Source organism: Vitis vinifera, chromosome 17 (assembly GCF_030704535.1).
Source record: "Vitis vinifera cultivar Pinot Noir 40024 chromosome 17, ASM3070453v1".
Lineage (NCBI taxonomy): Eukaryota > Viridiplantae > Streptophyta > Magnoliopsida > Vitales > Vitaceae > Vitis > Vitis vinifera.
The window spans coordinates 17,640,470-17,654,095 of NC_081821.1; the positions used below are offsets into that span (position 1 = coordinate 17,640,470).

The 13,626-nt window shown below is 37.7% G+C and overlaps 1 protein-coding gene across 3 annotated transcripts; it reads right to left on the reverse strand.

The window, feature by feature from the left end:
• Positions 1–1,097: 1,097 nt before the first annotated feature.
• Positions 1,098–13,295, reverse strand: LOC100244372 (E3 ubiquitin-protein ligase RING1). 3 transcript variants are annotated; one of them, XR_009464542.1, is made up of 4 exons: positions 12,082–13,287; positions 5,522–5,758; positions 4,773–5,257; positions 1,098–1,234 (listed from the first exon to the last, which is right to left on the reverse strand). XR_009464542.1 is itself a non-coding variant. In XM_003634280.4 (2 exons), the coding sequence occupies exon 1, from the start codon at positions 13,198–13,200 to the stop codon at positions 12,091–12,093; it is 1,110 nt and encodes a 369-aa protein (XP_003634328.1). In that variant the 5' UTR covers positions 13,201–13,295; the 3' UTR covers positions 1,098–1,234; positions 12,082–12,090. The 3 variants fall into 3 exon arrangements, 1 of the variants encoding a protein (XP_003634328.1); XR_009464541.1 differs by having other exon boundaries at positions 4,773–5,758; XM_003634280.4 differs by lacking the exons at positions 4,773–5,257; positions 5,522–5,758 and having other exon boundaries at positions 12,082–13,295.
• Between the last annotated feature and the right edge of the window lie 331 nt (positions 13,296–13,626).

Genomic DNA, 13,626 nt, shown 5'->3' on the forward strand with positions numbered 1-13,626 from the left:
ATAAAATAGTTAAAAAAACAGTAACACGCGAATATAAAAAAAATTATTTTCTTTCCAACATCTTTTCCCCCTTAAAATTACATTTGGTTCTAAAAAAAAAATAGAGAAAATATTAGTAAAAGAAAATTGAAAGGAAAAAATAGAAATAAAGAGGAAGTGAATAAAAAAATAGATTTAAAATAAATAAATCACTTTTATATACTAATTCATACATTTTTCACATATTTAGATTAAATAATTTAAAAATATACCAAGTTTTTAACAATTTTAATCATATTTAACCTTTTTTTGCATTTTTCATAATAAAACTAAACATAAAAATCAATTTTTTTTTTCTTCTTTCTTAGTACTTTCCGAAAACAAAGCATAGCCTAAGGTTTTCCAACAATCAAACATAGGAAAAGATATTAGATTGTAATTAGGCTAACAATAAGTCCAAATATTCGTTAGGAATAGAAACCCGTATCACCAAAATGGATCATATATTCACATCTCCTATCATCCTCCACAATCACCGACTCGAGGAACTAATCGATACCATAAAAGCAAGTGTAGTTTATAAAACTATCGTAAATTACAAACGCCACCAAATGTAAAAAGAGACCTCATCCGAGGGAATTGGATGACAATGCTGCCATAACAAACATGACAGGCATTAGTTTTATCTGATATCCAAAGGCCTAAACCAACTGATTTTTTCACGGACATGATGAATCTCCAACCCATGAAGAAGACCCATGTTAAATTCTAAAGTTGGAAGAGGTATGGGAAACACAAAAGAGTTATGCTATACAAACTGGGCGACTTCGCCCGGTCGCCCGGTTTGTTTTTCTCAGAATAAAAACTAACATCACATGCTATTCAGACTGTAAAAGAAGCATACAGGTTAAGCAAATTGAGCAAGGAAATATTTACACTGCCCTCTCAGGGAAGGACCAACAACGAAATACTTAAAAAAGAGCTAAACCATCACAGGAAACTGCACAAAAGTGTGAGACTCCTGAAAGAAAAATATAAAATGGTTCCCAGACAAGATTATATGGTATGCAGCTAAATAATTCATCCTGAAATGGTGATATGATGAGGAAATCTGAAAATGAAAATAAAAGACATTTACCCATTATTATTATGCCCAAACATAAAATGAAAAAAACATCTGTCACTAGTCTTCGATGTATAAGAAGATTGTTTCTATGTTCAACAATGGTTACAGATTTGAACCCCTTTCTCTTACCTGCCAAACAAGGACAAAAGAGAAACCCTTTAGGAACAACACATCAATAATTGTTTGAAGCACTTGGCAAGCTGTATAGACATTGATTAAATATTATTCAAAGGCAAACATGCAGACACAACACGTTACATGATCGAGATACCACATTAAAGGACAGTTAACTTAGAGCATGTGATTGCAGATCCCCACATTTCATTCTCTTTTTTATTATTTGAAAGAATTTCACATATGGGATTACTTTGAGTGGAGTCGAGCATTTTGCAAATCAATAATTCAACATGACATGCACACACCCCCACAGAGATAACATCAGAACCATAATACTGAATCATCTATCTCAATAAGTCCAAACATTACAAGAAACACACATTAAAACAATGTTGCCCATGAGATGAAATGACAGATGCATTGAGTGAGCAATCATAATACCGTACAATATCTTCACCAAACTGTTGGCAATCATGTCTTTCCCACTCTAATCCAGGTCTCATTGGCCTTCATCTTTGTCTTCATGGTGCCTATGTATCTATTGGTTCACATTGCACATGGCTGAATCAAGTTAACCAAGTTTGGTTCATTTTCCTCCATGTCACCACCACCTCTCATCACTAATAACTTCAATCTTACTTTTCTTGCAGTTTCTTTCTCCTTACGTCCTCATTTCCCCTAAACTCATTTTTTTAGTATATTGTGTGTTCAATTGCTTAGAATTCTTTACCATTAAGCCTAGCTAGAATTCTAATCATCATACAAATTTTTTTCCTAGTTTACATATAGCAGATAATCACAATTCCCCTGCTTCCTCAATCTTGCTCTAATTCCAAGGGTGTGCCTTCTGCATTCTCTGCTCTCTTATGATAATCAAGCCAAGAAAGCAAAAAATAATTGTTTTTGGACATCTTCTAGCTCTCTCTAATTCAACTAAAAATAATGCCCCATATGGTCTTAATCCAGCTTAACCCAAACCCTTGATATTTTAATTGTAACACTCCCTGGTTCTAGCTTGGAATTAACTTCTATTCAAGATTCTTCTAGAAGGAATAAAGAGTGAACTAAAGAGATACACAGTTGGATGCCCCTTGGGATATGCCAAATAAGCACCTCTACAACCTATGCAAAAAGAAAGGCCGAATATTGATCCTTAATGTATCAACTAATTCTACCCCAACTATTCTCCATGATAATTACTGCTCATATTAATATATCAACTAATTCTACAATCAAAACACAGTCTACAAGCCACATATATGCTATCTCCAAGCTGATAGACAAGATTCAACACCTTTCTTATTCCCTAAATCTTCTGCTAGTGTCCAAGTATGAAAATATTTTCCATAACCAATCTACTGGCATATTTTATGTATTAATTTCTAATAACACTACCATAAAGTTTGTCCTGAATCAGCTACTATCTATACATGTCTGAGCAACCTCTACTGAGCTACGTATAATAAGCACCATACAAGGAAAGAGAGAAGAGGGGAAGAAAACCAACTATAATGTAAGAACAATAGGGGAAAAAGAGACTCATACCAAACAAAAATTGAGAAAACTCCAATTAACGCAAGCAATACATATAGAATTTACTCTGCAAACCCTATAGAACCTCAACTGCCGACAACTATACATGTCAAGTTAAAAATGCAATGATCACAAAAATCTGAAAATCTGTAGAGAACATCACCAAGACCAAGTTATAGAGCAATTCTTCATGACCAGAATTGTTCATGTGAACATGCAATATTATTAATCATGTAATGATTGCAAGATAAAGACCACATTGTTGTGCCATGTTTGGCTTTAAGGAAGCAGTCAGCTTATGAGCACAATTCTTCATGCCAGTTTCCAAGGTGCTATATTAATAATATAATGATTATAACATCTGCACAATAACATCACAAAACTCTTTGAGCAATTCTTTGGGAGAAGGTGGAAACAATTCCTGGGCTACAAAGTGCATGTTAAGGGTTTGGTAATGAAATCTAAGGGGTTACAAGCCTTTACCGGAAAAAATGAGTCACTATGCTCTTCCAAAGAAGCATGGCTCTTGAGATTTCTAAACTTATGAAAGTGTTGTATGACTTCCTGATGCAAGGCAGCAAAGGTGCAAACACAAGATACAGTATTGCATTCAAGATTCAATATTCAACAAATGTCTCTTGGAAGGATGCAACACAAGTCATTGAAGGAAAAAAAGGCAAGTAAAGATGCAACCCATTGTTTAATAAGCATTCAATACTCTCAATAAACCAGAACTGCAATAATGCACTACCACAACTGTATGAGATCTAACATGATAGAATATGTCATATATCACCAGAAAATGATAAGAAAGTGGCAGATCTATGGGTTCAGACAGGGAAGCAAGATCATTGGGACCCTTGTTTCTCAAGACCTTTAAATGATTGGGAAGTGGACAAAGTAGAAGATTTATTTTCAAGGTTGCAAGGAAAGGTGGTTGATAGTGCAAAGGAAGACAAGATGGTGTGGGTGAACTTGAACAATAATTTCTCTGTTAAGCATTTATATGCTGTATTGGAACCAGGGTTTTGATTTCCTTTCCAAGGAGTGTAATTGGGAAGTCGTGGGTGCCTTCTGAAGTTAACTTTTTTGCCTAGAAGGCTACTTTGGGAAAGATTCATAGATCACCTTTAGAAAAGAGGGTGGTTCTTGGTCAATAGATGTTTTCTTTGCAAAGAAGAAGAATTCATAAATCACATCCTCTTCCATTGTACAAAGGTCAGGGTCCTTTGGCAGTTGCTGTTTGATTTGTTCAGTATCCATTGGGTGCAAGCTACTGTTATTGAGGAGGCTTTATTAGGGTAGGTGGCCATTTCTTTTTGTTCCCTCATGCTTAAGCTTGACCTAATTCTTCTCCATTCAGGGCCTTGGCAGGAAATTAAGAGTAAAGAGTCCTTGGCAATGTGCATCACTTGCTAGGATTGAGGAAAATGCTAGGACTTTCATGGACTGATAGAGCTCCATCCCAGAACTGTGAGACAGAATTCATTTCTGATCTTCTCCTTGAATCTTCTAAAGATCTTGTTGGATTTTGGAGTATGTTTGATATTAAGTGGGTCTACCTAGAGTTTTCCTTCCACCAAAGGGTCTCTCATTCTTCTTTGTTATCCTTTTATTTAAATAAGACATTTCTTTATTCCTTTGTTTAAATATCATCATCACACACAAACATATCTTATGCATATTATATCATCACATTAAGACTGAGCTGCACTTGATGAATACCATATCTCTTACATAACCATGTACCATCCTTCAAGTTTATTTTAGCTACCAATTTGCAGGAATTCATAAATAACCCATTACCTGTGAGTCGAAAAAAAAACTAAAACTAGAATTCAAAGCTAACTCTCCCCCTTGGGCTCCTTACATATTCAAAGACACTCTAAGTATGTTAAGAACAAAGATGATGTAAGTTAAATATCCATATGCTGCCCACCGTCCAGCTATTAATAATTATTCACCCATTCATTTGAAATAGTAATAAGTGCCAAAAGGAATCAAGAATATAGTCAACCTGGTGCTTTAGTCTGTCTTTGTTTTTAATAGCCATGTCCATCCCGAAGAGGCTTAGCTCACCTTTGCAGAGTCAACTCTTTACAAAATCTTGTCTTGCTAAGAAAATGTTGTGTCTTTATCACCTTTGCTATGCATTTATATAAACTGGCCATAACAACTTCATCTAACTCAATAGTCAGATTTGCATAATTTAAAATTCCTTGCAGTGGCCTCTCAGCTCTCGTCATGGCTTCATAAATGTATCAGTGATTCGGATGGGAGGGTTTCTCCCACAGTCAACCAATCAAAGCGCACATAAGTGGGAACACCAGTTACCTTAAGAATATGTACCTTGGTATTACAAATCTGGTCTTAGTGGGCCTAATTTGATAAAACACCTCGTCATGTTCATCAAAGATGGATAGTGCAATAGCTTTTTGTTACATTTCTTCATACTAGACATCTTTCAGATGTCCTTCAGCTTCAAAACCAATCTTTCTTCTCCTGCAAAGATTCTACTGTCACACTATACAGCCACCAAAACAAAATAACAGAGCCACACTCCAAATTTACTCAGTCTTATCCACGAACTTTCCATGCAAACTAGTACTGATTTTCGTAACTGAATGGAAATCACCCACAAAAACCAAAGATTAAAAACAGTGAGGATCAAAACTCTTTAGCCACTAGGCAATGAATGAAAATGTGGTTGGCTGACTCCTCATTCCTTTTACACAAACTTGTCAATTTGCCATAAGAAAACCTCACCTCATTAATTGATCATAGTGAGAATTTCTCTCCATCCTATGAGGGAAGCACTACCTCGCCTCAGAGGGGGCTGCTACCACATAAAAGAATAGAAGTTAGAAAGCTTCTACTCTTCCTACTACATATTGCCTGAACAAGGGACTTGACAGTGAATCTCCCCCAGTTCCATCCAGCCTGAACCTAATAGTGTCCTTTCTATCCCTGCAGACCACCATCTCATTGAGCAGACTCTTCTACCTGGGGTAATGAGTTGTGTTAGGTTGGATGTAAGCCACATCAAGGTAAAAGTGGTTAAACTTACTCAACCCAGACAAAACCCACCTGATCATCATGCAAAGATCCTTTCTGATCCTAAAAATAACTAAATAAACAAATAATCATGTAAAGATCCTTCAACAACATAATTTGTTTACTAAACAATCAATGACTTGACTCTTAAACACATACAAATCAATTGAACTTGTTTTGTCAACATAATGAGCTTCCCATGTGGACCTCTCACCTCCTTGGAATGCCAATCACTTGCATCCACCTGAACTTGCTTGCCACCACCCTCCTCCATGAACTCTCCTCTCCCTTGGGGTTCTACATAATGACCCCCTTTCCTTAGAAAGATTTTTTTTTTTTTTTGATAAGTACAGCAAAATGTATTAAGAAAGAGACGGAAAGTTACAAAGTATACAAGGGGTATACAAAGCAACTACCCCCTCTCAAATCAAAAATGCATTTCCTAAAGCTCTTATAATCCCACTCCCTAATTCTGTCCAGCGCCTCGGCTTCATTGGCAACCACATGCCTAAAAATTTCTCTAATTCACTTCCACAAATCTTCTTTTAAAGCCTTTATTTTATTTTCCAACTTGAAGGGCATGTTTCAGATAGTTTCTAACTCCTGCTTTTAGCAGTAGAAGAGGTAAAAGCAGAAGCAACTTAATTTTATTGTGTAATTAATTCTGTGTCTGAGGTCTGTTATTTGAGAATGCTTTTATTAGAAATAAGTATTGTTTTTGATATTTTAAACTTTTAACTAAATAAGATGTGTTTCCCACATTGCATTTGAGGAAAAGTAGGATTTTCTCTGCTTTTCCAATGAGAAGATAAATCACATTGTGAAGTTTGGGCCATGTTTGCATTCAAAAAGCTCTATGGAACAGGGCTGAAAAAGGTTTCCCTTATAGATATAACTTTGCCACTTTTTCACTCTATCACCAAATCCCTTTTCCTTTAACCAAATGCTCTCAAATCAAAGAAAGTGCTCTACATCATCTAGGAAGGAAGCTCCTAAAAACATTAACAAAGTTATGCTCTCAATACAGGAAACAAGAAACCAATCAATCCATGACATCACATGATTATTCTGCCCACCAGACCACGTAAAAGACTACCAGTCAACAGAAAATCCCTCAAAGTTCACTATGCAGTCTGATGATTATCTACAGGAATAATCAATCCCGCAGGAAACAAGAAATCAATCAATCCATGACATTGCATGATTATCCTGCCCACCAGACCACATAAAAGACTACCAGTCAACAGAAAATCCCTCAAAGTTCACTATGCAGTCTGAAAATTTATTCAACTAGAGAGTCTCTCTCAGGGGAATACTCTCATATTGAGATTGGCCATAATAGATCAAGGATTCCCTCCCCACACTTCCACCAAAGAACCTTCCCTTTCACTACTTGTCTGTGGACCACAAAAAAAAAAAAAAAAAAAAACCATATATCAAAAAAGCTACTTTGTCTGTAGACCAAAAACAACTTGAGTGAACCCAAAATGAAGTCATGTGCTTCAGACTTCTGCAACACCCTTGGATACCCAAAGATAAGGATACCCAGCTTTTTCCTCCCACTTCTAAAATAACTTTGTCCAAAAATCTGTGAATGTAGTGGATCAATTCAGGTGGAAATATGCAACATACTACTATTTTTTTTTCTTTCTTTTTTTGTTAGGTATGTTTTTTCCCTTTTCCTTTTTTGTTCCCTCAAGAATGTGAACATCGAACCTTCCACAATCCCACCCCAATCCCTTACCACTATAGCCAAGCTTCAAGGGCAAATATGCAAACATGCTACATTAACCAACCAGTCCTTTGAGAGGGATTTCACAACTGACCACTTTCCTCTGCCATTAAAACCCTGTATGTCCCAGGAAATAATTTTGAGCTCCATGGGAAAACAGTTAATCCCCTCTCCTTCTCCCCCTCTGGTAACCTACTTTTCCTACTATTACTACTCCCCTCATGCTTCATAATGGACATCAGCTTTTTCAATTCCCTACTCTTTTTGAGCTCAATGCTATCCTCTCTCCAGAAATAGGATCCTAAGACTGTCGTATCCTATTATGGTCAATGGATTTAGACAGCCAATAACATCTACTCCATGCCCCTCAAGAGAGGCCACCAATAATGACTGAAATCTCTTGCACCGTTGAAAACCTACAAGAGGCACTTCCAGTCCAAACTCCTTAGCTCTGTTTTCAAGAAAGAGGAGAAAGCTAGACACCAAAATAGGGAAAACAGTCTCCACCATAAGAGAAGATCCACCATTCCATAATTTCCACAAACTCAGCTATTGGTAATGGTTCCATACACACCCAACTGGATAAGCATCAACTGTTCAATTAGTTGCACATCCGAGAACGTTGGCAGAATAGTGTTCTGAAACTAAGACACAAAAATGATGTTGGACTTGGAACTCTCCACATCATTGGCAGCAATATCGCAAGTGATTCTGAATCTAGGCTGCAGCTATTTTTCTTAGAAAATTTTTTTAATGAAAATAAAATGACTGTCTCCCCATTAATACACACGCCAATTATTCATTTTTATTTAGTTTCTAGGTGTTCATTCTATCTTCGCCCATGTAACTACAAAAGGACAATTTTCTGAACTTCCCTTCCATGTGTTTTATGGGATATAACATATCTGACAAAGCTTGTGCATACCTCAATCCATCCATTGGGCAGATCTATTTGTCATGACATGTTTTAATAGAAAGGAAAAAAATTAATGTTTGCAGATGTCTCTTCTCAAAAATAGTACTTACCAGGAAACATCCTATCACACCTTTGCTAAATCCTGTGATAATAATGATGATGATCAAAGACAAGAAGACCCATACCTCCATTCCATAATTCCCACTGACCTTTACCCAAAATCAAAGAATCCAATCCCTGCAAAATTATCCTCCAGATACAAACTGAGCTATTGCTACTGACTCCATACAATCCCAACAGGATAAGCATCCACCGTTCAACTAGTAGCTCATCCAAGACCTCGAGGGGGATGGTGTTCAGAAAATAAGCCAAAAAATGTTGTTGGACTCATAAAACTCCAGTGTTGGCAATAAGGTTACAAGTGAATTTAAATCTAGGTTGCCACTACTTTCCTTAGAAAACATCTTGAAAATCAAAATATCTTCAAGTTGTCTCATCGCTGATAGTCACCAAGATTACTCATTTTTATTCAGTTTCCAGTTCTTTCTATCTTTGCCCATGTAACCACAAAAAGACGATTTTTTTCTTAACTTCCCTTCCACGTGTTTTATGGATATTAACATATCAGAAACGGTTTGTGCATACCTCCATCCATCCATTTGGGCAGATATATTTGTCATGACATGTTTTACTAGAAGGGGGAAAAAACATATGTTCCCAGATATCTCTTCTCAAAATAGTATTTGACAGGAAACATCCTATCACACCTTTGCCAAATCCCATGATGATAATGATGATAACCAGAGACATGAAGTCCCATCCACAACAGCCTGCTATAATCCAGTGAAGTTGCCATAGCAGATTCCATTACCGGCCAGCATTCAGAGGATTCACTTGATCCAGTGGTAATTATTTGACCTTGAACAACATGTAGCAAAGCAGCCAGTACATGCTCTAATACAGGCCAGTTGTTTGTGTGAATGGATGTTTTTGTGTATATGTCAGAGCATGCACATAACTCTGGGGAGGCATTCATGCGTCATTCAACTGATGGTTTGAGTAGGAAGCTGTTTAACCCACTTCCCCCTGCACCCTCAACCAAAATATAAAATATAAAAATAAAAAGCAAAACATAAAAATAAAAAATAAAAACAAAAACTCAAGGAAGCGACCAACCCCACAGCTCCTATTTAATCTAACAATGATTTTGGAATGCAATTGTTCCATTTTAATATAGAAAATAATACGACTGTCAAGAAAAAGAATTTCTAAAAACAACTAAAAAAACAATTGTCTTTTAGGAAGGCCTACATTCATATGCAGAAGTATATGTTTACTTATTAATCAGTCCTCATGCTGAATTTGTTCTCATTTTTTTATTTTCCATAATGATGTATCTATAACGTTTTCACATTCATGCTCATGTCTATTCAATAGGCTAAAGGCAGCAATTACATTTTTCAGGAATTCATTGATGTGAGTTGCACATTCACAATGAAAGAACATTTCAATCTTACTCTTGGACATTAAAAGCAGCTGATATGCCAGCAATTATCTTGAAAAAGTACCACCATTAGCTCAAATCTCTCAAGAAAAAGGAGGTAAAAAAAAAAAAAGGAAAAACTCCACTAGCCAGAAATGCAGGTACTATACCATTTGAACTCATGCGGTACATCCACTTTCATAGTCCACTGGCAACATAGCAATATTCATGTATCTAAAATGCATTCAATCAGACCATGCTTATTCTGATAATCTAGTCTGCTTATTCCGATAATCTAGTCTGACAGCATGTGCATGCTCTAATCATCCATCATATGCCACTTAAAAAGAAATTTTACAATATCTTTAAGGAATTAAAGATATTGGTCTTCACCTTTGCAAGGAAAATTTATTTGATCTCCACAATTTCTCCACTCCAATGGGTAAGTTGGTAAGGTGCTCCACGATGTCCAACTGGGTATTGTAATTTTTCAGATACACTCATTTCACAGACAATTAAAGAGCAACTGAAGTTGTAATATAGCTCCATGTTGCAGCAACAATCACATGGACCTTTTAATCCCCAAATAGTATATACTCATCTTCATATGATATCTATATCTTGTGAGAGCTTTAGCACCCACACATGCCGTTTGAACCAATATTCCATGCTCACATGGTGCTACCAAGTTTGGTGGATGGGTCCCCCATTACTTATTTTGTTAGACATGAATATCTGTGAACAAACATCATGATCGAACCTCTATTGAGAGACAATTTTGCCAACCCCCTCTCCCCCTCCTGAAGTGGGATAACAAGGATCCTTAGCATCCTAAATACTTTTTAGAACAAAAAATTTCACCTGAAAAACAGTCAAGTTTATGTGCAAACTTGGGAACTCTTCAAACAATCCACAATAACAGAACCTTTAGCCCCAGCCATACATGATATTTTTTCTGTGCATAAATTTATTTCCTTTTCTCATATATAAGTCATATACATTCATGTAAAACAGTGATTAGGCTATAGAAGGAGATAAAAGCTCAGCTCTTTCACAGCTGAGAGATACAGTGTGTGATAAAATCATGTACAGCTGTCCACTTTGATTGTGTTCACCTAACTGAGAAGCTAAGTCTTTTACAATAGAGGTCAGGATAGCACCGGCTATATATACACCTAATAGCATATGGCCTTAACTACACCTTATTGCATTTGGTCTTAACCTCACAAACCATTTTTTTTCCTTATGGCATGTAACCAGATTCATTAATAGCTAAGGAAAAATGTATAAGATATAGAATAAAAGAAGATTCAAGAATCAACCATAAGGATCCCATATACCCTATCAAGGGAAAAAAATGTTTAGGATCCCATATATAAATAAAAGAACCTTAAGAAGAAACATGAAGTCCAGGCTTTATGTAATTCCACATTGTCGATCCCTCTTAATTTACTCAACTGCAAGATCTACCAAATTAACAATCATATGGTCCACAAGATAAACATTCAACTACAACAACTCAAAAAGCTTCTCATTTCTTGCTTTCCATATTACCCAAACACTAGCAACTAGGAATATTTTTCCATGTAAATCAAATGAAAAAGAATCTCCATCAGGTGATATTCTACCAAAGAAAATTCGTCAAACAAACAACCATTAACTATAGAACGATATCACACAAAGATTGTGTAATGTATATTGAGTTTTACTTTCACTCCCAACCCATCACATAAAGTATGACTCCTAGAAACAGGGATAAATGTGCAGATATTTTATCATATGAATAAATCAACAAACAACACAAACATATATACACTGTTTGCAATGCCACTGCAAAATAAACATCAATGCAATGTGCTTCCAATGCTGATGCTACACAAACATCAATGTAATGTGGCTGCAGTGCCACTGCAACACCATCATCAAGGTGCCATGGATTTAATGTTGTTGCCCATCATTGAAACTAGAAATAATGTATGATTGCCAAAAACTAATAACAGGAGAAACGTTAAATGTATGATTGCCAAACTAACAACAGGGATAACGTGCACAAACAACAACAAACATACTTGTAATAACAAAATATTTAAAAGAAAATAAAACAAAACAAGAAGGCAGTTCTTTAGTTCCAAATACAGTACCCATATTCCTCAAGTCTGATCTCCTTGCCTGTTTTCTGATCCAGACTCCTGATTTGCCCTGTTCCCCGGGTTCGATCCCCCATCATTGTTGCTGTTGCTAGTCTCAGCAGGGGATCCAAATGTCCGAAACGGCCATGGAAATGAGATCCTAAACATCCTATCTGCAGTCCTAGGGGTCTGAGGATTCGGATTCTCTCCAGAAACTGCTGCCCCACCAGCAGCACCAGAAGCTGAGTTCGAAGCAGCCCCAGCAGCAGCCACCGCAGCAGCATTTCCGCCAGTTTGATTGACTTGGCCACCCCGAGTGCGGTGCTCGTAGTCGGGATCATCGGTGGGCAACTCGTACCGACAGACCGGACACGAATTATGCAGTTCCAACCAAGGTAGAATACAATCGTTATGGTAAATGTGCTTACAAGGCATCTGCTTGGCCTCCTCATCGAGCTCAAAGCTGTCCTTGCACACCGCACACTGCGACGAATCCGTTCCCAACAATTCCACCGTAATCCGAATGGTCGGAAGCCCCTCAATCGCTGATTTCGATGCCGGCGGCGTACCGTACCGGTTCGGATCGTTCTCCGCCAGCTGCTGGATCAGCTGCTCCAGCCCCGGTCCAATGAAGTAGTCCCCGAGGTTTGGCGAAAGCCGGAACGTACCCTCCGGCGAGTTACCGTCAATCACAAATTGAACGTTCGTGCCACCTGCCCTTAGGGTTTGCAGATAATTCTGTAGGAAAGCAAAGGGGTGGAACGCATCGGGGTCTGCCCCGAACAGACCGGGGAAATCGACGGAGTTCTGGAGATCGATGCTCCCTCCGGCAGCGGTTGAGAAGACAAGCGGAGGGAAGGCAGTGGCTGTGGCGCCGGCGGCGGATAGAGAGGGCAAATCGGAGAAACCTAAGAAGGGATTGGGGATTGGGACGGGGATAGGGTTAGGATTAGGGTTTTCAACCTCCTCGAGAAAGCCATCGTTGCAATGAGGGCAGAGAGGATCGGAGGTGGGAGAAGGGGTGATGGAGACCGTAAGGTTGCACTGGTAGCAGAAGTAGGACTGAGGAGCGGCGGAGCCACCACCAGGGCCGCCGCCGCCGCTGCCGCCGGAGAAGCCACTAAGCGACATCGTTTTGGAGGAAGATTTTATTGCCAGACAATGGAGAGAGGAAGGAGGAAGACTATGAATTTCTCGTGTTTGAGAAATGAGAGAGAGATGATCCGTGCCTGCTGACGTGGCGCCATATTAGAAGGCCAGAGTAACTGACCCCACCGTCATGTATTTACTCTCTGTTTGGAAACACCTACTACCTACGCCTACTGTACCAACCAACATCGTCTTGCCCTCTACGCTTGTCCAAACAAACCCCGAAGCAAACCTCTTTGCTCTTTTTGAAAATTAAAAATAATGTAAAATACTAAAATAGCAAGGGTTTTTGTTTGCAACATCTCGAGAATAGTTGTCAAAAAACTGTCTTTATAAACAGTTTTTACAATAATTTTTAATTATTTTCAAGAGTAAAATTTTATTTTAAAACTTAAATATAAAAAATAG